General features: G+C 43.4%; 1 protein-coding gene across 2 annotated transcripts in view; it reads left to right on the top strand.

The window, feature by feature from the left end:
• The first annotated feature begins 4004 nt into the window (after window positions 1-4004).
• Window positions 4005-27893, top strand: part of UXS1 (UDP-glucuronate decarboxylase 1) — a 70482-nt gene continuing 46593 nt past the window's right edge. The window contains exons 1-6 of one of the 2 annotated variants that reach the window (XM_040336453.1): window positions 4005-4342; window positions 11694-11721; window positions 17120-17171; window positions 21979-22022; window positions 23826-23886; window positions 24075-24255. In XM_040336453.1, the coding sequence (XP_040192387.1) occupies window positions 4249-4342; window positions 11694-11721; window positions 17120-17171; window positions 21979-22022; window positions 23826-23886; window positions 24075-24255 (460 nt within the window). In that variant the 5' untranslated portion in view covers window positions 4005-4248. The remainder of the gene's footprint in view (window positions 4343-11693; window positions 11722-17119; window positions 17172-21978; window positions 22023-23825; window positions 23887-24074; window positions 24256-27893) is intronic. The other variant, XM_040336454.1, reaches the window with a different exon arrangement.

Below are 27893 nucleotides of genomic sequence, written 5' to 3'. Positions count from 1 at the left end.
AGGTGGCAGGGTGAGTGGCAGAGAGGAGGTGGCAGGGCCAAGTGGCAGAACAAGATGCCAGGTGCCTCCCATCCGCCTTCCAACAAGAAGGCCCAGGAGGCATAGAAGTGTGAGTGAGGCAGCAATGGCCCTGATTAAAGAGGCACAGGCCACCCTCCAACAGCCAACCACCCCTGGCTATGCCGCCCTAGTTGGCATGAAGATGAGCCAGATGGCGATGGGCCAAGGCCTCCTATGTGAGCCCCTGCTTATTAGCCTATTAAATAAGGGGTTGATGGGGATAATTACTGAAACTACTGCCATTTGTGATCACGGCCATCCTCCTCCACCTCCTTCTTCTCAACCTCCTCCTCCACCTTCTTCTCCTCCACCTTCTTCTCCTCCACCTTCTTCTCCTCCACCTTCTTCTCCTCCACCTTCTTCTCCACCTCCTTCTTCTCCACCTCCTCCTCCTCCACCTTCTTCTCCTCCACCTCCTTCTTCTCCTCCTGACAGGAGTACACCTCCAGAGGCACAGGCTCCAGCCAATCGGAGAAGGAAGGCTGCAGAGAAGGCTGCAGAGAAAGCAGCAAAGATGGCTGCAGAGAAGGCTACCAGGAAGACCAGAAAGTGATGGCCTTGCTTCAATGTGGTCTGACAGAAGGCAGGCTGTTGTAGTACCACAGACGTGGGACATATATCTCACCTGCTGCTGTTCCTGACCTCTGGGAGTCCAGGACCAGATTGGGCTCTCAACTGCATGTGCTTCTCAAGGTCCCAATTTTAGTGTCCACACAGAGTCACACAAATTGCAGCAGGTTCTCCAGCGCTGCCTTCTATTTATTTTCTTATATACCAGAATAAATGGAATTTATTTTTACAGTTAATACTTGCCAGTGTGTTTTTATTAAACCTAAAAATTTAGCTTATGAGTAGGCAGGTAACTTTAAAAAATAAAAAAGGTCTAATTAAAAAGGGACAGATAACACTAAACAATCTCCTTGAAGGTAAAAAAATAATAATGTTTAAATTGTGGTAACTTGACACAACAAAATTAAAAATCAAATCATGGAGATCACTAGGAATTAAATAATAGTTTAAAATGCAGATCTGTATTCAAAATATTAATGCGATCTTGCCCTGTAAAATAATCAAAAATATTCATGAGATCAGCATTAAAACCCTGAGTGTAGTGACAGATGTTTCCTTAACTGTGGACAGCGCGGGGGGGGGGTTGGGCGCCCGTGCTGTTTTTTCCAATAGCGAGTGCAGTGACCGGTGGTTCCCACGCACATGCGACTCTGGACAGTCACAGAGACGGAGTCCGTGGCCCCGGAAGGAAGAGGGGCGAACATGGATGGACACGGGCTTCGTTTTGCAGGTAAGTGTCATATAATGTGCTAGTATGTGATGCACACTAGCACATTATGCTTTTATTTTGCGGGGGGGGGGTAAAGTAAGGGTTTACTTCCTCTTTAACTGTGGACAGCGGTGGGATGCCCTGCTTACCTGATGGTTCTGCCTAAGACTAGTGGGGCTCTGGTTTAGAGTTTTTGGCTTGCTCCGGACCCTTTTCTATCTAACAGTCCATAGAGATGCAAAGTTGGTCCTCTTACATTGCCCAATTCCTGGCTTATATGCATCACAGCTAAAAAGACCATAGCTCAAGCCTGGAAGACCCGACGCGTAGTCTTTTTTATGCCACACAGTGTTTTCAAACAACAATTTTGGGGAAACAATGCACTATAATGACTGTTAATGAAAGAAAAATAAACACAATTTATAACCCAATTTTTGTATAAAATATAAAATATGATGTTATCCCGAGTAAAAAAAATACATAACACATCACGCTTTAAAATTGCACGCGTTCGTGAAATGGCGAAAAACTACGATACTTAAAAATCTTCATGGGTGATGCTTTAAAAATGTTTACAGGTCACCTGTTTACAAATTCAAAAGGAGGTCTAGCACTAAAAATATTGCTCTTGTTCTAAGTTCGTGGTGATACCTCACATGTGTGGTTTGAACACCGTTTACACCGTATGTGTTTGCTTCCACGCACAAGTACAGAGGGATGGGCGCTTTACTTTTTTTTTTTTTTTTTACACTGTCCTTTTATAAAAAAAATAAAAATGTTACCACTTTTATTCCTATTACATTCCAAGACTTGTATTCCTATTGTAATAGAAATAAGGGATGACAGGTCCTCTTTATGGAGAGATCTAGGGCCAGATTCACAAAGGTTAGCGGATCTTTAGATCCGTGTAACCTATGTGTTTTAAGATCCGCCCTCGCAAGTTTGTGAGGAAAGTGTCAAATTCACAACACACTTACCTCCAAACTTGCGACGGCGGATCCTAACTCCCCCAGCGGAATTCAAATTCCGCGGCTAGGGGAGTGTCATATTTAAATCAGGCGCGCTCCCGCGCCGATTTAAATACGCATGCGCCGTCCGGGGAATTTCCCGGCGTGCATTGCTCCCACTGACGTCAATAGGACGTCAGTGGTTGCGACGTGAGCGGGACTTGCGACGCGCGTGTTCGTGAATCGGCGTACGCAAACGACGTAGGAAATTTCAAATCGTCGCGGGAACGACGGCCATACTTAACAATACTTACCCCTGCTTTTAGCAGGGGTAAGTATACGACGGGTACCGCGCTACGGAAACGACGTAAGAACACAGCGTTGGGTCCGCGTACGTTCGTGAATTTCGCGTATCTCGCTGATTTACATATTATTCAGTGTAAATCAGCGGGAACGCCCCCGGCGCCATTTTTAAATCCAAAAAAAGATCCGACAGTGTAACACAGTGTGACACTGTCGGATCTCAGCCCTATCTATGCGTATCTGATTCTATGAATCAGGTGCATAGATAGGACCAGTAAAAATCAGAGATACGATGGTGTATCTGAGATACTCCATCGTATCTCTTCTGTGAATCTGGCCCCTAGGGTCTAATCTATGCCCCTGGCCCTTAATCTACATGCAGGACGCCGGACGCCGGACGCATGGATTTCAATGTTTTTTTTTAAGCACGTGATTAGAGCCTGATGCTCTAATTGGCTTCAAAAAAGGGTGGGCTTGGGGCGCAGAGCACTGCACCCTAAGCCCAACCAGTTGGGCCAATCAGGAAGCGGGTCTTAAAGAGGAAGTAAACCCAGTTAAAAAAAAAAACACCACCTGCAAGACAAAGGCATGCATAGCATACTAGCTCATTATGTAATACTCACCTCTGATCGAAGCCCCCGCAGCCGTCCTCTTCTAATGCTCGGGCAGCCGACATCTTGCCCGGGGGTTACTTCTGGGTTTCGCGACTCCGGCGCCGTGATTGGCCGGAGCCACGATGACGTCACTCCCGTGCATGCGCTCAGGAGCCGCCAGTGTCAGCATGAGGAATGGCACGCTACAGTGCGCCTGCGCCGCATGCGCCGTAGACAGCCCCGTGATTTAAGACCCAATTGACTGAGAGGAGAATGACCGTATTGGCTGGGAGCAGGGAGAAAGCCGCCAAAGCTGCCTGTGGCATGGATGCGGTAAGTTTGACGTTGATGTGACAGTCCCTGCCCTCAGGGAATTTACAATGTGAGGTCCCTTGAGAGGCTGGACACTACACCTGTGCCTCTCTGGTACATGCACTAACTGCCCAGTTTACTTGTTGCCTATAAGTGAGCATTTCATCACATGCAGTTTACATTGCAAGACATGCTTAGTGCAAGTTTATCATTCTCCATAAGTACACACTTTGGTGAACTCAGTGCTGGAATGGACACATATATAAGAACACTTTGCATCCATTGCCACAGTCTTCTCAGACAAATAGGTGACCTGTGGAGAATGATGTACACAAGGGAAACCTAGCATTTTTTTTTAAAACAAGCTTTATTTGGCTGAACACTATGTAGCTTATCATAAACACATGTCTATGGCTGACGTAAACCAACAGAACGGCACAGCTTAGCGTCACTAGGAGAGCGCTTATCAAGCTCTCGCCATGACACCGCGCTGAACACGCGACCATATATGTCACCACACTACTGCACATGCGCGGAGAGTAGGTCCATTTTTTTTCTCCCTTCCTGTACCAAGCTGCTCGTGAAGTGTGCATTCGTACTACGCATGTGCGGTGTCCTGGCCGGGCAGGAACTCTCGCTTGTACCCTTACTCCAGAGCTTTCCAATCCCCCCCACCTCCCTCCTGCACTGTCTGTGACGCCGGGTTCCATGTCCCCGGGTACGAGCTCGGGCACGGAACGCGGTCCGGCCTGGGATGGTCAGAAACAGAGTGCATCGGCTGCTGACTGCAATCAATAGGAGGATGATGAAGCTGCTCATTGCACTCGCCTTGATCGCCTATGTTGCCTGTGAGTGCCCATTCATTTGTGCCATGGCTGTGTGTGGTGGGTGATAGTGGGGTGCTGGGTGATAGTGGGGTGCAGGGTGCTCCTCTTCTATGGCACAGCTCGGAGGTGTAGTGTTACTCCCCAGGGTCTGCTGAGCTGCAATGGGTGCTCCTGACCCCCCCCCCCCCCCCCCAGTCATGCCAGGCTCAGTGGTGGGGGTATGTGTGTGGCACAGGCCTGGCAGGAGGTATTGTCCCATACATAGAACCCAGCTATATAGACAGGGCAGTGTGATCCTAGCTCACCTCACCGTGCACATGATGACGTCCCAGGCTGAGTACAAAGCACCCCTTTTCTTCCCACTCTCCTTTCTCCCTCCACTCATTACACAGCGGGATGTGCCAAGCTGGAAGTTTTCTAAGTCACCACCACACCGAGCAGGCTGCATGCATTTTCAGCACCTCGCTCTTCCCACAACTTCACTGGGGTCTGCACATTATGGATGCTACTGTAGTTATGGACCGCTTTTATTATAATATATAGTATTGGAGGGATTTGTTGTTGTTCTATCTATGAGAGGCTGAGCTGCAAAGATTACTTAAAGGGGTTGTAAAGGAATTTATTTATTTTTCATAATAAGCATCCTTTACCTGCAGACATTCCTCTTTTCACTTCCTCATTGTTCATTTTTGCTCAGAAGTTGCTCTATTTCTTCTCTGTTCTGTTCACTTCCTGCTTGTCTGATTTTACTGACCACCGTGAAGGGAGGCTTTACTGCGGTGGTCAGTAACGTGCTCACCCCCTCCTGGGAACTACATATGTGCGGCAGGACACTCTCTACGTGTTAGAGACTTCAAGGAGGTGTGAATTACTGGGCGTGCTGCAATTCATACTGGGAAATGTAGTTCTTGCATGAATGAGCGCCGCAAACCAGGAAGTGAATGAGAGAACAGAAACTAGAATGCCGGAGGTGATATAGATGAAGGAATTTAATAGGTATTTACTCGTTTTTTAACAGAATCATTACACTATTCTGTCTGTCTACCTTGCAGACATTTATTGTAGGCAACATTTTTTTCCTTTACAACTCCTTTAACCAATTGTCACCCGAAACAATTCTGGCATTCCTCTTCTACAAAAAAGCCGCGCGGCTTTTTTGTTTTTTATATTTGTTTTTTATGTCTGTTGTGTGTATCGCACGCTAGCTGCTGCCTTTAGGGTATTTGTGTTGTAGCGCAGTTTTTTTGTTTTATTCCTCTTCTACATTTTTTTATTTATTTTGCTAGAAAATTATTTAGAACCCCCCCAAACGTTATATATATTTTTTTTTAGCAGAGACCCTGGGGAATAAAATGGCAGTCGTAGCAACTATTTATGTCGCGTAGTACTTGCACAGCAATTTTTTCAAACACAATTTTTTTTGTTATTTTGGTGAAAAAACACGTTCATAAAAAAAAAAAAGAAAACCCAATGTTTGCTGCATAATGTGAAAGATGTTATGCCGAGTAAATAGATACCAAACATGTAATTTTTTTAAGCTGTGCACACTTGTTGGAATGGTGCCAAACTTTGGTACTTAAATCTCCATAGGCGATGCTTTAAGCATTTTTTTTACAGGTTACATGTTTAGAGTTACAGAGGAGGTCTAGTGTTAGAATTATTGCTCTCACTCTTGCGATCAGAGTGATACCTCGCGTGTGGTTTGAATGCCGTTTACATATGCGTTTGCTTTTGTGTGTGAGCAAGAGGGGACAGAGAAGCGCTTTTGCATGAATTTTTTTTTCTACACCTTCCCTTTTTAATTATTGTGTGTGTGTGTGTGTATATATATATATATATGTATGTATGTATGTGTATATATATATATATATATATATATATATATATATATATATATATATATGTATATATATATATATATATATATATATATAAAATGTGTGTGTTTATTTTTTGGTCGCTTTTATTCCTATTGCATGGAATGTAAAAATCCCTTGTATTAGGAATAGGGCATGACAGGTCCTCTTTTCACGGAGCGATCTGGGGTTTACAAGTCCCCAAATCTCTCCTCTATGCTGGAAAGCCTGAGATGACCGAAAAAATCGACTGTGTTTACATCTGCTAGAGTATGATGTCGCTTCCAGCCTCCGAGGGTCAGAGATGGCCAGAGACCATCTGGTCCACAGCCAGCTCTATGATAAACCGTTGACCGATTCATTTTCGGTCTCTCCCTTGCAATTGGGGAGGTGGAAGAAGCCCTGGAGGGTGGCGGGAGGGGATGTAAAAGCAGTCAAGCCGCTATGATTGCTTTTGCACTACAGGGAATTGCCGACTTGGGAAAAAAAGATATTTGGCTGATGCCTGTAGCTGTTGGCATCATTCATATATCTCCAGTTCAAGTCCCCAATGCCTTATGACGCCAACCCAAGGGGAAGTGGTTAAAGAGGACCCCCTGCAAGAAAATGACAGTCATTTTATAATATATTGGAGTTGATTTACTAAAACTGGAGCGTGCAAAATCTGGTGCAGCTCTGCATAGAAACCAATCGGCTTCCACCTTCACACTAAATGCAGGATTGAAATTGTGCAAGTTCAGCTGAACTCGCAAGATTTCAAACCTGCATTATAGTCTGACTTCGGGGGCGATTTGAGGCATCTCTGTGGGTTCATGCACAGTTGGCTATTGAAATTGCCCTCAGTCACCAAAAGTAGTGCAGAATCTACTTTTGGGAATATAACTGTGCCGTTGCCGGCAATAGGCTCAGATTTGGCATGTCAAATCGCATGTGAAAACTGCCCGATGTGAACGAGGGCTCCAGGTTTTTTTTTTGTCAGTTTAATTGAACAAGCTGACGTTAGAAGCTGATTGGCTACCATGCACAGCTGCACAAGATTTTGCACTATCCAGGTTTTAGTAAATAAACCCCTTTGTATATAGCGAAGTACATTTCCTGTCGCCAACATGGCAGCATACAAACATACATATGGTATTATGGATTGGTGTCCGGAAAGGAAAATTACGGTAAGTATTTGCATTTCCCTTGTCCTTGCTGCCTTTTTGTTTTTGTAGATCCCTTTTAGGGCCAATTCACACCACATGCAGTCCAGTCCGTTTTTTTTTTTTTTTCTTCTCGTCGTGTTTTTTTCATCAAAAAACTTGAATAGTAGGTCATGTGGTTTCCAATGGCGCATGCTGCATCTTTCCTGTACTGGAATGCGGTAAAATGCGTAAACGCACTGGAAGGCATCACAAATGCATCAGGCCCCAGTACAGTGAAAAAAAAACAGGAAGTACCAGCTCACACCACATGCAGTCAAGTGCGTTTTTTTTTTTTTTTTGTTGTTCTGCATCCAAAATGTATGGAAAATGGCATGTTTAACATCAGTGCAGTCAGTTCCAGGACGTTCCAGAAAAAAAGAGTAGAACATGCTGCATTTTTCCTGGACTGTACTGGACCGCAGTAAAACTCATCAAAAATGACCTGGAATGTATCAAAAAATGCACCAGACCCCAGTACAGTGGGGGAAAAAAAACATCTGGCATCCATCTGGAAACGCATCAAAAAATGTATCGAACGCATTAAAAACGTGCATGCAGAATTGCATCCAGAATGGCTCTGAAGCGTGCCTTTGTGGTGTGAACCAACCCAAAAAAAGCACCTGGAATGCTTTCGGAAACGCATTAAAAACACGCATGCAGAAACGCATCTAGAGTGCGTCTTTGTGGTGTGAACCCTGGGTTGATTTACTGTTTTCAAATAGTCTGTGCACTGCAAGTGCAGTTTCTCTAGATCTGAGAGAAACATGCAAGGAAGGGAAAAAAAATCATTGTTGCTTGCACGGGGTTGGATGATGGAAATCAGCAGAGCTTTCCCTCATTTCAGAGCTTCCCCACAGATCTAGTGCAACTGCACTTGTGGTACAGAGTATATTTGCCTTCAGTAAATCAACTCTATGGAGAAGTGTTATACAGTCCTAACACACTTACTAGGGTGACAACACCGCCCTACCTAAATACAGTAGAGTTGTCAGCCTAGAACAGTGATGGCAAACCTTCGGACCCCAGATGTTTTGGAACTACATTTCCCATGATGCTCATGCCCTCTGCAGTGTAGTTGAGCATCATGGGAAATGTCATTTCAAATCCTCTGGGGTGCCAAGGTTCACCATCCCTGGCCTACGGCAAGAAGATTGTTTCCTGGGGGAAAAAAAAATGTATGGGGGGAAAAAATAAAAAACATTCAGCCACCACATCTAAGGAAAGGTAAATTGAAATACACAATCAATATTTGTTCTTGAGTTGAGATATATATTATTATACAGGATTTAAATTGCAACAACAGTCTGCGCTGTGTACTAATTATCAGAGATAGATTATATATATATATATATATATATATATATATATATATATATATATATATATATATATATATATATATATATATATATATATATATATATATATATATATATATATATATATATATATATATATATATATAAATTTTTTTTTTTTTTTTATCTATCTCTGATATCAGTTCAGTAACAATACAAGGGAGCTATAGAGCAGGAGATCTTGGAAGCAGTGGAGGACAGTTTGGGTGATATATTGAGACAAGATTGGTAATGTAGCTTGGGTCAGAGTTGTGAATGGCTTTGTATGTTTTAGTATTTTAAATTGTATTTATTGGGCAATCAGACGCCAGTGGAGGGATTAGCAGAGAGCAGTGGTGGACACTGAGCCATTGGTAAGATGGATGAGTCTGGCAGCAACATACTAAGTAGACTGAAGGGCGAATAACCTGCGTAGAGGTAGGCCTATGAGGAGAGAGTTTCAAAAGTCAGGGCATGAGATAATGAGGGAGTGAATGAGTTGCTTAGTGGTTTCATTGGTTAAAAAGGGGTGTATTTTGGAGATTTTAAAGTCTACAAGATGTGGGTAGTGATTGGATTTGGGGCTAAAAGGTTGTATTGTTGAAAGTGGTGAGACATCCATAGTAATAACTCATTAACTGACAGTAATGCAGAGGAGAGAGAGACAGGTGTCACCAGCATAGAGATGGTATTGGAGGGCATGGGAGTTAACAAGTGAACAAGGGAAGAGGTGTAGATGGAGAGAAGGGTTCCAAGGACCGAACCTTGGGGGGGACCCCTTACAGAAAGAGGAAGTGAAGGAGACAGAGTTGTAGGCAATACTTAAAGCGGTAGTTCACCCTCACTTGCATCATTTTTCCATCGAGACAGGCATTGTAGCGCGAGCTACAGTATGTCTGTCCCGATTTTTTTACCCCCGTACTCACTGTGTACCTGTACGATAAAGATTTCGGCTCCCGCGGGGAATGGGCGTGCCTAGGGAGAGGGAGGATGATTGACGGCCGGCCCTGGCACGTCACTCTCCCCGAAGACAGCCGGAGTAGGTCTCGGGTCTTCACGGCGCCTGCGCACAGGCTATGCGCAGGCGCCGTGAAGAGCCAAGCCTATTTCGGCTATTTCCGGAGAAGCGTGACGCGCCAGAGCCGGCCGTCAATCATCCTCCGTCTCCATAGGCACGCCCATTCCCCGGTATCTTCGATCTACGAGTACAAGGTGAGTACGGGGGTAAAAAAATCGGGACAGGCATACTGTAGCTCGCGCTACAATGCCTGATTTTATGGTACAATAAAAAAAAAAAAAAAAATTTTCGTTCATAGGGTGAACCCCCGCTTTAAGGAACACTGTGATGGGTAGAAGACCCAGGAAAGAACAGAGTCTTGGGGGAGCCAAGGGAGTGGAGTTTTTTGAGGAGGAGCAGGGGGTCAGCAGTATCCAAGGCAGTAGAAAGGTCTATTGGTAAAAGTATAGATTTGTGTCCATTGGTGTTATTAAATCGTTAAGGAGTTTTAGTGGAGGCAGTTTCTGTGAAGTGTGAGCGAATGCCAAACTGTAAGGGGTCAAGAAGACCTGTAGAGCAGGTTTAAACACCAGTACCCAGAACGGAGAAGAGCTCAGTTCCCCAAATAAAAGGGAGCAAAACTTTCTGGGATAACCAGTAAGAGCATGTGGGCAGTAAGCACTTGCAGAGAAAACCTAAAAAATGTATTTCATGAATCCATCAAAATATAGTCTCAATTCTGAAGGGATGCCATTTATTTGCATCGTGTGAAGTGTGTGGATCTAATGGTATCTCTGCTCACTTTCTACCAGAATGGCATTCCTTACATATAGTAGGGAGATTATTTGCATTGATCTCTGAATCTCACTTATTTTTTTTCTCCTTGGATTTGTTTTGCTCTTTAGGCCCCTTTCACATGATCGGACCATTCAGGTCCGCCTGTCAGTTTTGACGGCGGACCTGAACAGCAGTTCCATACAGTCCTATGGAGCGCCGGAGGTCAGCGAAGATGTGTTCGCTGACATCCGATCTGCCAAAATCAGACGTATGGCGATGCGTCCCCATCCGTCCATATATGATCAGGTAAGATCTGATGAAAACGGACATGCTGTCCGTTTTCATCAGATCTCTGCATAGGAGACAGCGGCGCTGCACAAGCCCCTCCCCGCTCAGTGAGCAGAGAGGGGCTTGTCGTCCGCCGGCTCAGCGGAGATCAGCGGACAGATCTCCCGCTGAGTTGGCGGGAGCTGGTGGACTCTGTAGCGACGGAGTCCGTCTAGTGTAAAAGGAGCCTAAGTCATCATAGAGGGGGGGCTTAGACAACCTGTTGCTTTAAAATGTAGTAATTTTTTTTTTTTTTTTTTTTTAAACCATCCACCATTTGAAATGCACCCGATTTTTACTTTCATGTGAAAAATGTCTTTAGAAACATAAATCAGAAATAAAGGATGAGATTTGGTAGCTTGTAATGAATCTGTGTTACGGATACAAGTCCTGTTCCCAGTAATGAGTAATTGTTTGTTGCCCCATACTGTAACTCTGCACAGCACATTAAAGTGGAACATCACTCTCCGTAAACATGGGCTATTTCTAATCCGTATGCTGCTAGCATTAGTAAACCAATAGGAAGGAAAGTATATCATATTTACTTTTTAACTTTTTGAATTTTCTTCAGTCACTTTCTGGTTTCCAGGCCTAGCAAATGATGTCATAGATCCCAGGAGTCTTAAGGGGGGGTTTAGCTTAGCCCATGCCTGAGCTAAGAGCAGCTGGATTCCAGGAAGTGAGTGCTACATGAATCATCTGCCCTTACTCAAGATGGCCACTGCCAGAAATGCTACGGGGGTTTTTGTTTTTTTCAAAATGATTTCTTGGCAAAATAAAGCATGGATGGGTGGAGGAGATTTCTTTGAATATTAAAAATAATTTGTATCTCTTTTTTTGGTTTGTGGTGCTCGTATACAGTTTCATATATTTGTGTTTTTTTTTCTTTTCTAGCTGTTTGGGGAAACTTTGTCAACATGAGGTAAGAATTTAAAAAAAACTTTTGGATTTGGTAAACTGCTGGCAGAAAACTGGTTACAAGAATGTGCCCCTAGTTATACCTATCGTGTGAGGTTTTTATATCTAAATTATTCTAGAAATAAATGGGTCATTGTCACAGTAATAAAACTAGAAAATATCTCCTCTGTAAAGAAGTGGTATACAGTGCTTATTTTCTCCTACCACCCACATCACCATTGTTTGCTTTCAGTGTAAGAACTACAGTGCCTGGAGAATCCTCTGCCATGCAGTGATGCCCTGGCCCCATGCATATGCATAATGCTGTAGTTGCTTCTGCAGGGGTAGGCAACCTGAGGCCCTCCAGCTGTTGCAGAACTACAAGTCCCATCACACCTCTGGGAGTAATTGTAACTGCCAACCTTGCAATGCCTCATGGGAAATGTAGTTTCACAACAGCTGGAGGGCCCCAGGCAGGGCCAGATTAAGAACATCATGGGCCTGGTGCTGAGGATTTTGGTGGGGCCTTTTAGGCTGCATTCACACCTCCGCGACAAGTAACGCCGCGTACGCGGCGTATTTTGCCGCGAATAGTGTAACTTTTTTTTTTTACAAATCCTTCCTATTGCTTTGTATGGCCGAACGCCAATGCTGCCTGAAAAAAAGGGTCCGGGACTTTTTTTCATGCTGCAGGTGTACGGCATCTATGAGATGTGAACCATCTTATAGACAGCAATGGGAATTCTCCCCTCCAGCGGCACGAGCGGCCGGCGTCGGAGGTGTGAATGGGGTGTAATAAATAATAAATAAATGCGTGGGAATGACATGAACGCAGCCCAGCCAAGGCAAGTGACCAAAGGCTCAGAACCCAGAAGGAAGACCGGGTGAAGATGGAAGTGTCCAGGCCCCGCCTGATTAATCGCAGCACTGGAGGGCTCAGTCTGAAAATGTAAGTGTACACTAATGTGCTAATATGCTGTGCATACTTGTACGTTGTGGCATAACCTACCCCAGGGCCTCTAAAAAGTAGTAATGTCAGGAAAGTTTACTACCGCTTTATTATCACAGGATCCCAGGAGCCTCTCATGGGGCCCCCTACTGACCTGGTGGACGGTGGCCCTTGGGCAGTGCCTAAGTGCACAGTTGCCAACATTTAAAAAATATTTTCAGGGACACTTTTTTATATAAGTGCTATATTTAGAGTAGCTGAGATCCCCGATGTTCCTCTATACATCATAGTAGTAATCACAAAATTAAATGAGTACTAATAATGGGGCAGAACAAATATGAGAACTGATATTTCCTTTAGTTGAACTAACAAAAGTGTGTCCATTCTAGAGCTGGTAACATTGAGGGTATTCAGTATAATTTTAAAGAACTGTTTTTGTGGGTAAGCAACATAGGGGAGGAGTATGAACGGTATATAAGTAGGAAGTATGTTCAGGTGAGGGAGAGGAATGTGGAGGGTCTAACAGTGGGCACTATGTACAGGAGAGGAGTACAAAGGGTACGGAAAAAAGCACTATGTACAGGAGAGGAGTGTGAAGGGTATGACAATGGGCAGTATGTACAGGAAGAGTGTGGGGGTATGACAGAGGGTAGTACGTACCAGAGAGAAGTGTGGAGGGTATGATGGGGCAGTATGTACAGGAGAGGAGTGTGGAGGGTATGACAGTGGGCAGTATGTACAGGAGAGGAATGTAGACGGTATGATAGTGGGCTCTATGTATAGGAGAGGAGTGTGGAGGGTATGACAGTGAACACTATGTATAGGAGAGGAGTGTGGAGGGTATGACAGTGGGCACTATGTATAGGAGAGGAGTGTGGAGGGTATGACAGTGAGCAGTATGTACAGGAGAGGAGTGTGGAGGGTGCGACAGTGGGCACTAAGTACAGGAGAGAAGTGTATGACAGCAGGCACCATGTACAGGAGAGGAGTGTGAAGGGTATCACAGTGGGTGCTATGTATAGGAGAGGAGTGTGGAGGGTATGACAGTGGGCACTATGTTCAGGAGAGGAGTGTGTAGGGTATGACAGTGGGTACTATGTATAGGAGAGAAGTGTGGAGAGTATGACAGTGGGCACTATGTACAGGAGAGGAGTGTGGAGAGTATGACAGTGAGCACTATGTACAGGAGTGGAAGGATGTTTAGGGACTGAGTAGTGGTTAAGCGGGTCATACATGGATTGAAATTACGCCAATTATGCAGAGACCAGCCATAGTCAATCTATGTATGGGCTAGCTGGTTTTACACAAGTCAATCTATTAATCAACTTGAGTACAACCAGCCTGTTTTTTTTCCTTAAAACAATCAGTGCTGCCAGCTAAAGTTAGCAACACTGATCATTGTACTCACTGGCAGAACACAATAACACTGCAGGAGTGATTCCCCCATCCACAGGTCAGCAGGTGAGAGGGTGTGTGGGGACAGGCTGGGGAGAGATACTAGTCAGTGGCTGGGTAGGCACTGGTAGTATCAGAGCCAGATACACACAGGTTACATACGCCACGATCGTTGGAGCGAGAACAATAATTCTAGTACTAGACCTCTGTAACTCTAAACATGTAACCTAAAAAAATGTAAAGCATCGCTTAGGATACCAAAAAAAATTGTGCTAACTTAACTAACTAACTGTTTTTTCCAAAAAAACATGTTTGAAAATTGCTGCGCAAATACCGTGCTAGAGCTGCACAATTAATCGTTAAAAAAATCGTGATCTCGATTCAACCCCCCTGACGATCTTCAATGCAGAGTTTGCTGATTCTTTCATATAACAAGTGGAGAGACTTTCAGCTATCAAAAGAAAATATCTGGGCAGTCTGCCAAGTTTTTAACAGGAAACATTGTAACTGACACTTCCTTCTTAGATCAAAGGGATACACTTCTGTGTGTAAAGAACAAATCTGGGCAGTCTGCGAAGTTTGTAAACAAAATGAAACATTGTAACTAACTAACATTGTAACTAAATTTAACCACTTAAAGTCCAACACTTGTTTCTTAAGTTAAAAAGCAATATTATTTGCTAGAAAATTACTTGGAACTGCCAAACATTATATATATTTTAGCAGAGACTCTAGGGAATAAAATGGCTATTGCTGCAATATGTTATGTCACACTGCATTTTCCCACTTCAATGAATAATAAAAACAAAACAGTGAAGTTAGCCCATTTTTTTTTTTTGTTTTAATGTGAAAAATGATGTTACGCCGCAACAATCGTGAGAGAATCGTGATCTATCAAAAAAATTGCAATTCTCATTTTAGCCAGAATCGTGCAGCTCTGTACCGTGCAACATAAAAAGTGCAAAGACCACCATAGAGTAATTTTCTAGCAAAAGCACTGTGATCCTATCAGTCTGCTGCAGTGTGTCAGCTTGTATTTATATTGGCCGCTCTGAATGTAGCTTCTGACAGGCTGTGCAAGCAGGCCCGTATCTCCGGAACCATAAATGATAGCCGTCCCATATTTTAACCAGTTGTGGGGTAGCTCTTCCCATGCCTACCCCCAAATGTGGGGTTTCTGTGACCTCTGGTCATCGAGCTACAACCCCCCAAATTCGATCTTAGAAAAAAAAAATCTTAAAAAAAAAAAAAAAAAAAAATTTTTTTTTTTTTTTTTGGGGCAAATGGGCCTATCTTGAGAAAGGGGCCTGGAGCTGCAGCTCCATCAGCCCCATTGTTAATCCGGCCCTGGCCCCAGGTTGCCTACCCCTGAGCTACTGCGTCTTGAAATGATGCCCTGGTCATCTAAGTGCTGTAGCTCCCTCCACCAACCACTACATTTCCTACTGTGTCCCACAATGATGTCTTGGTCCCCAGGCGAGTGGTGGAAGTTTTTCAACCAGCCACTACTGTCCCAAAATAATGCCCTGGTCCCCGTCTGAGTTTTTGTAGTTCATTCCACCAGCCACTACATCACTACTGGGTCCGGCAATGACAACCTGGTCCTCTGCCCAGTTCTGCTGTCCCATTTTTCTGGAGCCTATGCCTCTACCATATCCTGCAGTAGACTGCCAGATGCTGTGATTCTCTGTTTTGCAGTAATGTAGGAACTGGCAGAAGAAACCAAAGCACCCAGGGAGGGGCCAAGAATCCAAAACACCCCAAGTATTTTGGCAGGGTCACTACAACCGGGCATATTCACTTACAAGAATCTGACAAAGCTGCCACTGCAGCAGTGGGACTGTAGTTATAACAGACAAGTTCTGTGATGTCACCACACTTGTAGTCCATTGACATTTCTTCAACCCTGTAAGGGAAGGCTGCTGGAATAGTGATCCACTAATTGCAGTTAGTGCTTTCCAGGCTCCTGCACAGAAAATAAATGCACAGCCATTTGCCTGTGAAGGTTCTCATTTATTCAGGTCATAGTATATCTAATAGAAGTCGCATTCAGCTGAACTTGTTCTGCAATGCTGAAATATTTTAAAAGATATTAAAAGAACAAGTCCAGTTTATTGTGTCTACTACTAGTTATACCATGGCCTGGCTGAGCGAAAACCTTCACATACATCTTTAGTGGTAAGGCGACTCTCTTACTTTGTGGTTTACAGATACTACTTGTAGATTTTTTCTCCAGCTCACCCCACATTTATTACCGTTTTGTAAGGTACATGCCACCCCCACCCCCCGTACTGTCTGCTCTAATTTTGTAAATCACTGTGCAAACTGCTGGCACTGTATAAATGCTGTATAATGGTGATGCTGATTTGGCTCCCTCTTTTTACTGGACCGAGGTGATGATGCCGATTTGCTGAGTATTGAGGTAAATGGGGGAGACATAAAACCAAATTGCAGAACCAGGAATGTTATGGTCCACTCTTTGCAAATAAGTTCACCAATATTTAGCTCCAGCAGACCAGACTTTTGGTGAAAGCCATACTGTCTGGCATGACTGAAAATATACAATTGATATACATCTCAAGAACATTAACATGCACATTTTAATAAAAAATGTTTACTTGGAGTTCTGCTTTTACTTTAGTTGGGAACTGTCCCATGTCATGTACTAGACCTTTCAAATGGAAAATAGCAGAAATTTAAAAATGTTTATTTTGAGCCTAGGTTCACATTGAATGCAGAGAATTCTGTGCGTTTCCCGCACTGAAATGTCACGGCGTCCTTGCTATCTGCTACATGTGTCAATGTTAAATTAACGACACCCCGAAACAGCTCAAATTGCAGTGCGACTGCCAGAATTGGATCACATGGGTGTGAAGGGGTGCTGCAACATTTTGATGCAATTTGAACCATACAAAATGACTCAAATCGCACCACACATAGTATGTTATTTGCACAGGGATGCGGTGCGATTCCTTTGTGAATCATATTTGGTGTCCCACACCGCACAAGTGTGAGGCTTGGGTTATTTTTTTATTTGCTTATGGTAACCTCTTCAAATTGGCATTCTTATTCTCCTCAGCAGGTCACTCCAAGAAAATGGAGAGCAGCAAATGGAAATGAAAATAGAAGAGGTTTGTTATATTTATTATTATTATTATATTTTTTTATTTTTTTTATTTTTTACAGTAAATATTTTACAACATAAACTGGGTCTTGAAGCTTTAGACAAAATTATGTTTTGTTTTTTTCTGCCTGTGTCTCCATTGTGTGGAGAGGGAATTTTCCCTTCTTGTACTGCCTGACACTTGTGAAGTAGGCAGTGGAAGCCTCCCAAATGAGACTATAAAAAATATGAGTACTTGCACTGATACTAAACCTTTTTTACATTATCAAAAACTTACCAGAAGTTGTCTCCAAATGCCTGTGTATTGTTCTCGTTCAGCTGATACATTTCCACTTTACAGAAAAGATCTGTAATTAGAATTAAGTCTTCCTGAACTTCAAATGTTGTGCTTTTTTGTAGTCTGACAAAACACCCGTAAATCAAAGGGGCAGGGTATTGGTGACATCCATCTCTTATTATCTGACTTAAATTATTTGGTTTATTTTGCTTACATTAGCTGCACTAATACAAATGTAATTTCTCATCGGAACGCTATACAGTTGTGTTAATTTGTGACAGAATAGAACGTGGCCCTTTTATACTTTAAATCTAAATTGTGTGCGTCTATTCCTGACTGCTTTCTGTTCTAGCATTTCAGTGTGTAAAGCACACATCAGCTCAGGTAGAATTTTGGGAGAGCAAAATATGTCCTTAAAGCGGTAGTTCACCCTCTCTGACTTGATTTTACCATCGAGACAGGCATTGTAGCGCGAGCTACAGTATGCCTGTCCCGATTTTTTTAACCCCGGACTCACCTTGTAATCGTAGATTGTAGATTTCGGCTCCCGCGGGGAATGGGCGTACCTATGGAGAGGGAGGATGATTGACGGCCGGCCCTGGCACGTCACTCTCCCCGAAGACAGTCGGAGTAGGTCTCGGCTCTTCACGGCGCCTGCGCACAGGCTATGCGCAGGCGCCGTGAAGAGCCAAGCCTATTTCGGCTATTTCCGGAGAAGCGTGACGCGCCAGAGCCGGCCGTCAATCATCCTCAGTCTCCATAGGCACGCCCATTCCCCGGTATCTTCGATCTACGAGTACAAGGTGAGTACGGGGGTAAAAAAATCGGGACAGGCATACTGTAGCTCGCGCTACAATGCCTGATTTTATGGTAAAAGAAAAAAAAAAAATTTTTTGCGTTGATAGGGTGAACCCCCGCTTTAAAGTGGATGTAAACCATCCATAAACCCAGTGAAGTTAACGGCCTCAGATGATACACAGAGATGAACTAAATCTCCCTATATAGGTTTTACATGTATATCTACTGTCTTAACATTTATATACTGTTTAGAAAGTTCAGATCCTGTTAGGAAATGTTCTCTTCCTGTTTAACACAGAGTGTGATGTCTGGACATACAGCCAAGATAGCTAACATTGCTGATTATAGGAAAAGCGCACACCAGCTCTTATCATAGGCAGAGACTCAGAGGTGTTTTGTAACAGGGCCAGCTGCCTGCTAATCTGTTTTATAGCAACCTCCCCTGGCAGAAATTTCAGGCTGCATTTATTTGATGTGTCTGAGAATTTGTCAGTAGTTATTAGGCTAATAACAGAGGAATTGGTCAGAAGAGAGCTACAGGACTTGGCTCTTTGAAGAGAGATAACAAAACACTGCAGATATATGGGCCTAGCTCAAATTTTCATGAATTGGGTTTATATCCATTTTAATATGAATTGATGGGATATTTCCACAGCTACTCTGCAATGCACCATCACTGCTGAATGAAAAACGTACACACGCAAAAATTATACACTGCTCCAAAAAATGAAAGGAACACTTTTGAATCGGATCTCCTGGGATATTGATCTGGTCAGTTAAGTAGCAGAGGGGGAGGGGTGTAAACAGAGGGGGTTGTTATTCAGTTTCAGCTGCTTTGCTGTTAATTGAAATTAACAGGTGCACTAGATGGGCAACAATGAGACTACCTCCAAAACAGGAATGTTTTTTTCAGGTGGAGGTGTCTGACATTTTTTTCCCTACTCATTTTTTCTTACTGTTTTTCACTAGTTTTGCATTTGGCCAGGGTCAGTGTCACTACTGGTAGCACGAGGTGATACTTGGACCCTATAAAGGTTGCACAGGCAGACCAACTCCTCCAGGATGGCACATCAATACGTGTCATTGCCAGAAGGTTTTCTGTGTCTCCCAGCACACAGTCTCAAGAGCATGGAGGAAATTCCAGGAGACAGGCAGTTACTCTAGGAGAGCTGGACAGAGCCGTAGAAGGTCCTTAACCTATCAGCAGGACCTGTATCTGCTCCTTTGTGCAAGGAGGAACCAGGATGAGCACTGCCAGAGCCCAACAAAATGTCTCTGACCAAACAATCAGAAATGGACTTCATGGGGGTGGCCGGAGGGCCCAACATCCTCTAGTGCGCTCTGTGCTCACTGCTGTACACTGTGGAGCTCGATTGGCATTTTCCATTAAACACCAGAATTGGCAGGTCTGCCACTGATGCCCCATGCTTTTCACAGGTGAGAGCAGGTTCACCCTGAGCATATGTGACAGACGTGAAAGGGTCTGGAGAAGCTGCAGAGAACTTTATGCTGCCTGTAACATCGTTCAGCATGACCGTTTTTGGTGGTGGGTCAGTGATGGTCTGGGGAGGCATATCCATGGAGGGACGCACAGACCTCTACAGGCTACACAATGGCACCCTGACTGCCATTAGGTATCGGAATGAAATCCTTGGACCCATTGTTAGACCCTACGCTGGTGCAGTGGGTCCTGGGTTCCTCCTGGTGCACGACAATGCCCGGCCTCATGTGGCAAGAGCATGCAGTTAGTTCCCGGAGGATGAATAAATTGATACCATTGATTGGCCCCCACGCTCACCTGACCTAAATCCAAAAGAACACCTATGGGACATTATGTTTTGGTCCATCCGGTGCCGCCAGGTTGCACCTCAGTTCAGGAGCTCAGTGATGCTCTGGTCCAGATCTGGGAGGAAATACCCCAGGACATCATTCGTCGTCTCATTAGGAGCATGCCCTGATGTTGTCAGACATGCATACAAACACTTGGGGGCCATACAAACTACCGAGGACCATTTTGAGGAGTTGCAATGAAATTTCAGCAAAATGGACTAGCTTGCTGCATAATTTTTTCACTTTGATTTTCGGTGTGTCTTTCAGTTCAGCCCTCAGTAGGTGGATAATTTTTATTTCCATCAAATAATGTGCCATCTTTTTATTCCTAACACATTACCCAGTCCATATCAGTATATATATCCAGCATGAGATTTTTTCCCATTGAGATCTGATATGTTTTCAAAGTGTTCCTTTTTTTTGAGCAGTGTATATTTTTTTAAATGGTTTATGTATTTGCTTTAGCTGTTTATTACAATTGGCTTGACAAATAGAACACCTTATCACAAAGCTTAGTTATTCCTGTTCATTTACTTTAGCCGTTACAATGTTTCATCAAAAGGATATTTGAGCAGGAAATATGCCATTGTACTAAAGTATACCTAAAGGCAACACACTTTTAAGTTTTGGATAGGGTGGAGGGGAATTTGAATGCTTGTCTGTTTTTATTGCTCCCTTTGCCCTCGTTGGGGAGATTCATCTTCTCTATTTGTCCTGTTTAACATTAGCATTGAAAGTAAACGTAAAATTGAACCCCAAATTTTGGGCTGTGTCCAGAAATGTAATAGTGGGGAAATCTTCCAATGGGGACACTGGTTTTGGTGACCTGGGGGTCCCCAAGGGATTCTTGAATTTGCAGGGATTTCCTCCCACTTCCCAATAGTTCTACTTTTAAAAGCTGTAACTGTTTTTTTTTTTATATATCATAAAAATTTATTTTTAATGAGATTCTTTAGAAAGCTACCATTCAATGATTTACTGTTCCTATTTTAATCCTGGATGGTAATGCTGAACTTGCTCAGCATCCTTTTGAAACTGACCGCTTCTATCTCGGGTATCATATACAAATATTTAACCACATAACTGGGTTCCCTTAATGGAGATGAATGGCCAAAGATTGGGGGGGTTGGTTTGCCCATATTATGCTGATGGATCACAGGAGAGTGCAGTTAGTTCTGTACCCGTGTGACCGTTTACCATATGGTCAGGATCCACCCAGGTGCCTGGACCAGCACCTAGCTCGGGTGCTCAGCAATTTGCTGGGTGCCTGAGCATCCCCTCCCGCCCCCTCTACAGCCCAGCACTCCAGTGAGCTCTAGAGGAGAGCAGAGAGTGACCTCTTGGCTCTGCTCAGAGTGGTGGGGGAGAACAAAGTGATCAGCAGTGTTTTGATTGCTCAGTTCTCACTGCATAGCCCTCAGGCATGGGTGCTCAACCTGTGGCTCTCCAGCTGTTGCAAAACTACAATTCCCATAATGCCTCAGCCTTTGGGAGACATGCTTGTACCTGTCAGCGGCTTGCAATGCCTCATGGGAATTGTAGTTCCGCAACAGCTGGAGAGCCACAGGTTGAGCACTCATGCCCTCAGGGAACAGATGTAGCATTGGATCAATGCTACATCTACCTAGGTAAGTATAAATGTTTGTTTTTTCAGAAAGCCGTACTTCTTTTAAAATAACAATACACAAAGGTTTTTTTTTCCCACAGAAGACAACTATTTTCACCTGGCATGCACATACGCAGTCAGATTGTTGCATGATTGTACCAAAATCATTCAAAATTTGAGTCCGTATATGGGTATCTTGTTCTATTCTGCCAAACTATAATGTTGCTGAACATTTTTATTACTGTGGTAATCAAAGCCAACTGACTACATTCTTCAAATAAAATGTGTTCTCTGTCCATACAGGTGATTGCACCTTTAAGAGAAAAGATAAGGGATTTAGAAAAAAGGTAAGTACTGTCATGTAAAAAAACAAAAAAAATCATCGTAATAGAAAAGTTTTTTTTTTTTTAAATTATTAAAATTGTTATCCGAGTAATGGTTCTGAGATCAGTAGTGGGTAAAGCTAGCATAGAAAAAAGGTTGGGGACCCCCTTCACCTCTGCCTGCTTATGTGCTCATACTGGCAAGCGTTTATTAATTTTTTTTACTCCCGTTTACCTTCAACTTTAGCGGTTACGTAGACCTCCATGCACAGGAAGAAAAAAAATCATATCAATTTATTTCATTCAATATCCTAGGTAAACGAGTGAATGTCTTTCAGGGAGATATTGGGGCATGTAAGAAAGTCAACAAATACCAGGGATACCAGAAAATTCACAATGTGAACTTACAAACACTTTAATTCCTTCTTACTTTCTGTTTGGCTATGGGACAGGAAGTCAAGGGAAATCTCTGCAATGGGACACAGATGATGGGGGGGGGGGGGGGAATCTCACAGGGGTTATACCCCCTCCCTTGCTCTATCCAAAATTAAAAAAAAGTTTTGCCAATAGTTCTACTTTAAAGCAGTGGTTCTCAACCCTGTCCTCAAGTACCCCCAACAGGCTATGTTTGCAGATTTTCCTTTATCTTGCACAGGTGCTTTAAGTCAATGGTTTGGTATTTTGGACAGCTATTTTACCTAAGAGAAATTCCCAAAACCATGGCCTGTTGGGGGTACTTGAGGACAGGGTTGAGAACCACTGCTTTAAGGCCTTTATGGTGACTGGAAATAATCCCCTCCTTACAGGTAGCTAAAAAATTCATTGGTGTCAGTCGTCAGCTTATCGGAGAGGCAAAAGTTGCTCATTCCTTTAAAGTGGATGTAAACTATCACATACCCAGTAAAGTGAACAGCCTCAGACGATACAGAGAGATGAAACAAATCTCCCTACATAAGTTTTACATGTACAGTATCTCACAAAAGTGAGTACACCCCTCACATTTTTGTAAATATTTTATGTCTTCATGTGACAACAATGAAGAAATTACACTTTGCTACAATGTAAAGTAGTGAGTGTACAGTTTGTATAACAGTGTAAATTTGCTGTCCCCTCCAAAATTACTCAACACACAGCCATTAAATGTCCTCAAACTACGGCCCTCCAGCTGTTGCGGAACTACACATCCCATGAGGCATTGTAAAACTCTGACATTCACAGACATGACTAGGCATGATGGGAATTGTAGTTCCTTGAACAACTGGAGAGCCGTAGTTTGAAGACCCATGGTCTAAACCGCTGGCAACAAAAGTGAGTACACCCCTAGGTGAAAATGTCCAATTTGGGCCTAACATGTCAATATTTTGTGTGGTCGCCATTATTTTCCAGCACTGCCTTAGCCCTCTTGGGCATGGATTTCACCAGAGCTTCACAAGTTGCCACGGGAGTCCTCTTCCATTCCTCCATGATGACATCAGAGATGTGGATGTTAGAGATTTTGCGCTCCTCCACCTTTGAGGATGCCCGACAGATGCCCCACAGATGCTCAATAGGGTTTAGGTCTGGAAACATGCTTGGCCAGGGTGTAAACAGACGCATGTTTGTTTACATCCGCCCTTCCATAGAGGTGGGCCACTGGTCAGGCACCCCTGCTTAAGTCTAGTGCTGCATTTAGATTTCCTTATGTTTAAAATGAATATGGGGTTTGTGTTTTAAACTGTGGAGCTGCAACCACTTCTTGGTTTTTATCTACAGTCGTGGAAGATGAACATTTATTTACAACTTTGACTATCCAGAACACCAATATAATCTTTCTTTTTTTTATTATAGCTTCACACAGAAATACCCTCCTGTGAAATTCTTATCAGAAAAAGATCGTAAGAGAATTTTGGTAAGTGCGACTAGATAAACGTCTGTATGTGGTGCAGCTGTGTTACCTGCCGCACTCATTCGTTTGTTTTGTGTAACCAGCAAGTGGGTATTTTAGAAAAATGTTAGGCTTTTTTTTTTTTTAATCTCCATTCTCCATGTAGGAACTGATGTTTGGCTGTGAAGTTTAACTGAGTATTATCTTTGCAGATAACAGGCGGTGCAGGATTTGTAGGGTCACATCTTACAGACAAATTGATGATGGATGGCCATGAAGTCACTGTCGTCGACAACTTTTTCACAGGCCGTAAAAGAAATGTGGAGCACTGGATCGGTCATGAGAATTTTGAGCTTATTAATCATGATGTGGTTGAACCACTTTACATTGAAGGTAACAAGTACTCTTTGCTAGCATGCAGACACTTTAAGGACTATGGTAACCTTTAGTAGTTGGCCATAGATAGTCTGAACAATGCGCTTTTAACCACTTAAGCGCTCTCTCACCTTTTTACCCCCTATGGAGAAGACCAGCCTTTTTCAACCAGGGTGCCTTGAGGTTTCTTCAGGGGTGCCTTGGCAAAATCCCTAAAAATTGCACACAAATGTATACAAGCCAGCAAGTGGATTAAGCCTGCCTTTGAGTTGCACAAAGCCACAGGTTTTTATTGTGCACCATTTCACCCATCAGTGGTGTTTACCTGCATGGCATCTTTGTTTGACCCTCCCCTGCCCCTCTCCATCAACACTGGGTTCACATCAGCTGAGTGATGGAGAGAAACTGAAGGAGAAACGCTGGAGTACTAGTGTGCAAAAGTGTATTTGCTTTGGAAGAATAAATCTCCTCTAATGTTGGGTGTTCTATGTATGTGGATGTTGCTGCACTATGTAAAACCATTAAAATATATATATTTTTTTCTACATTTTAGAATGGGTGCCTTGAGACTGTCCATAATTTTAAAGGGTGCCTTGACTGAAAAAGTTTGAGACACTGAACCACACCATATTTTCACATTTCCGCTATGTGTCTATTTATGAGTCTATAACTTTGTATTCACTTATGATATTGATATAGGATTGATATATCGTTTTTTGGGTGGGACAAACAAGGCTTTCTTGTGTTCCTAAAGGTTTTCTGAGTTTTTTTTTTTTTTTTTTTTTTTTTTTTAAAGCAGATCTTGAGTCTTATTTTATTTTTGTTCAAACTTTCCATCTATTAAATCTTCGAACTTTGGATTAGAGGTAGACCGATATGGGTTTTTCTCTGGCTGATGCCGATATTTAGAAATTGGTGCGGCCGATATATGATGCAGATTTTTGTGGCCGATAATTGCGGCAGCTGTAATGTGAATATGGGGGGGAGCTGCGGTAATTCTGAATATGGGGGTGGGGAGATAAAGCTGTAATGTGAATGTGGAGGCAATAGAGCTATGGGGGCCGTAATGGGAAGAGTGAGCAGAGCTACCGGGGATTTTTGGGGGGGGGTGCAGTACTGCAGGGGCTGTAATGTAAATGGGGGACAGAGCTACAGGGGGCTGTAATGTGGATAGGGGGCAGAGCCACGGGGAGCTCTGATGGGAACACTGCTGTGGGAAGGGGATGCTATAAAGGAAGGCAGAGGACACCACTGTGGGGCATGACGTGAAGGATACAGAGGATACTAATGTAAGAAGGGAATTGTGAAATAAAAAGAGGGGCTATATTGTGAAGGAACTGAGTCATCGCACAAACTTGCAATTTGGACCTCTGCTAGCAGAATTTTTTTTCTGATTAGACCTCCATGAATTTTAATGCCATACCCCTGCTATATATTGGGTCCCATGTCATACAGGCAGCTAGATCCTGTAGAAATCTTCACTGCAGGAATGCCACGTCCACTTCCAGTTTGGCTTTGGGTCTTCTGTGAAGCTGCTGTGAAAAAGTTCCTGACGACGACCTCCACTTTCATTGAGAAACATTGCTTTCACTGCCATTTACTTGGGCAATTGCCACATCTTGCAATTTCCAGTATCTTGAATCTGCAAATTCTTGCAAATGAAGTGGCAAGTAAATATGAAGAGCAGTTGATCGCTTGGCCCATACAGTGCAATGACAGCCTGATTGCAGTAGCAAGCGCTCATGACTGTTCGTATAGCCAGCGATTACCTGAGTAATCGTGGCGGAACTTAATTGCCTTGTGAATGAAGCCTAACACGATCTTTAAATGTGGAGAGAATCTTATGGCTCATCAGACTCTAACCCCATTCACAGATCCTGTTACAGGCAGTGAAAACGGTAAAAGAACATTTGTCAATGAAGCCGAAGGTGGCAAGTCCTCATCAGAACTTTTTACAGCAGCTACACAGAAGACCCAACGCTATTCACTCCCACAGCGCCAGAAGTTCAACAGCAGCAAGAGGACAGGATCCAGCTGCTTGCATGACGTAAAACATCCTTCATTACAGGTGAGTTAGATCACTAAAGCTAAAGAATTTTTTGTTTTTATGGCTCAGCTTCAATTGTTTTATTCATTGTTGTGAGAGACTAGAAAACCTGTTCCTTGTCGTCGTCTTTTTGGAACAAATAAATAACTATAAAATAATGTATTGGATTTCATGTTCACTACCTAGCAAGACCCAGAACAAGCCTGCTGCAGTGAATTTGTCAATCCTGACTGCACACTTGTATATGGTCAGAGGTTTTCTAGGTAGGAAAGGTGGCGGATCAGCATGATGGGTGGGGAAGCAGTATTTTCAGAATAAGATTGGGTGATGGCACACATTTCTATCATGCCACATTCATGCAACTGCCTGAGTTCAGATAGCCTGGTATGTGTAAGCTTTAGGCTGCATTCACACCTGAGCGTAGCGATTTACTGGCATTTTTATTTAGGAGTTTTTGAGCATTTTTTAGGAGTGTATTACAAGTGTTTTCGAAGCGTATTACAAGCATTTTACAGCTGCAGGCATTTTTTTGTTTAACCAATAGAAACCACTAGGGGAATGATGGTGGAGAGCTGCTGAAAAACGCTCTTGTCACACATTTTCAGGCATTCTATTGAAGTCTATGGGCCCATGGGCCCAATCTGCAAAAAAAGAACCCCATGTACTTTTTTGAGCAAAAGGCGTGTTGCTTCAGGTTAGGGTTGCCCCGATACCACTTTTTTTTTTTTTAATAAGCCCTATTGGGGGTCTTTGGATAGATATCTGGGGTCTTAACAGACCTCTGACATCTCCCCTTTGAGACAGAGAAAGGGACTAAGGTCACAGATTCCCAGGTCCCTTTCTCAGCAGCCTCAGCTAAAATGAATGGAAAGAAGCTTCTCTCCATTCATAAACTGAAGCATCGTAAACACAGGTTACGATGCTCAGTTATGTGAATGGACAGAGTGTGATAACTGACTCTGTTCATTTGGAAAAGGTAGGAGCCGGATTTAGCGGCTCCTACCTCCTGGCAAGGAGGGGGGAGAAGACGGCACGGAGGGAGGAGGAGAAGGCAGCACACGGAGCACGGGGGGGGGGGGGAGAGAAAGCACACGGAGCACGGGGGGAGAAGACAGGACGGAGAAGACTTGCAACTCCCCTGCTGCACCGATCACCCTGACTGCCCAGGTATCGCGTGAGGCATCGGATCATTTCCTCCGAGTACACGTACTCGGGAAAATGCTTGGTACCGATACTAGTATCGGTATCGGGACATCCCTACTTCAGGTGATAGAATACTTGGCTGTGAACCGGATTCGTTGCAATAGATGGGATTTAACTTGTTACGCGTTTTTAGAGTTTCAAGCAGAAAATCGTTCAGATGCGAACAGGGCCTAGAGCTGCACGATTATGGCTAAAATGAGAGTCACAATTTGTTTTTTGCTTGGAATAAAGATCACGATTCTCGCGGTGTAACATCTTTCACATTTATACAAAAAAAATTGGGCTAACTATACGGTTTATTTTTTATTCATTAAAGTGTACTTTTTCAAAAAAATTGCGTTGGAAAAACCGCTGCGCTAATACGGTGTGACAGAAAATATTGCAACAACCACCATTTTATTTTCTA

This window comes from Rana temporaria, chromosome 2, assembly GCF_905171775.1.
Source record: "Rana temporaria chromosome 2, aRanTem1.1, whole genome shotgun sequence".
In the NCBI taxonomy this organism is placed as follows: Eukaryota; Metazoa; Chordata; class Amphibia; order Anura; family Ranidae; genus Rana; species Rana temporaria.
The sequence above is the reverse complement of the archived record's forward strand: the minus strand, read 5'-3'. Positions and strand labels throughout refer to the sequence as shown.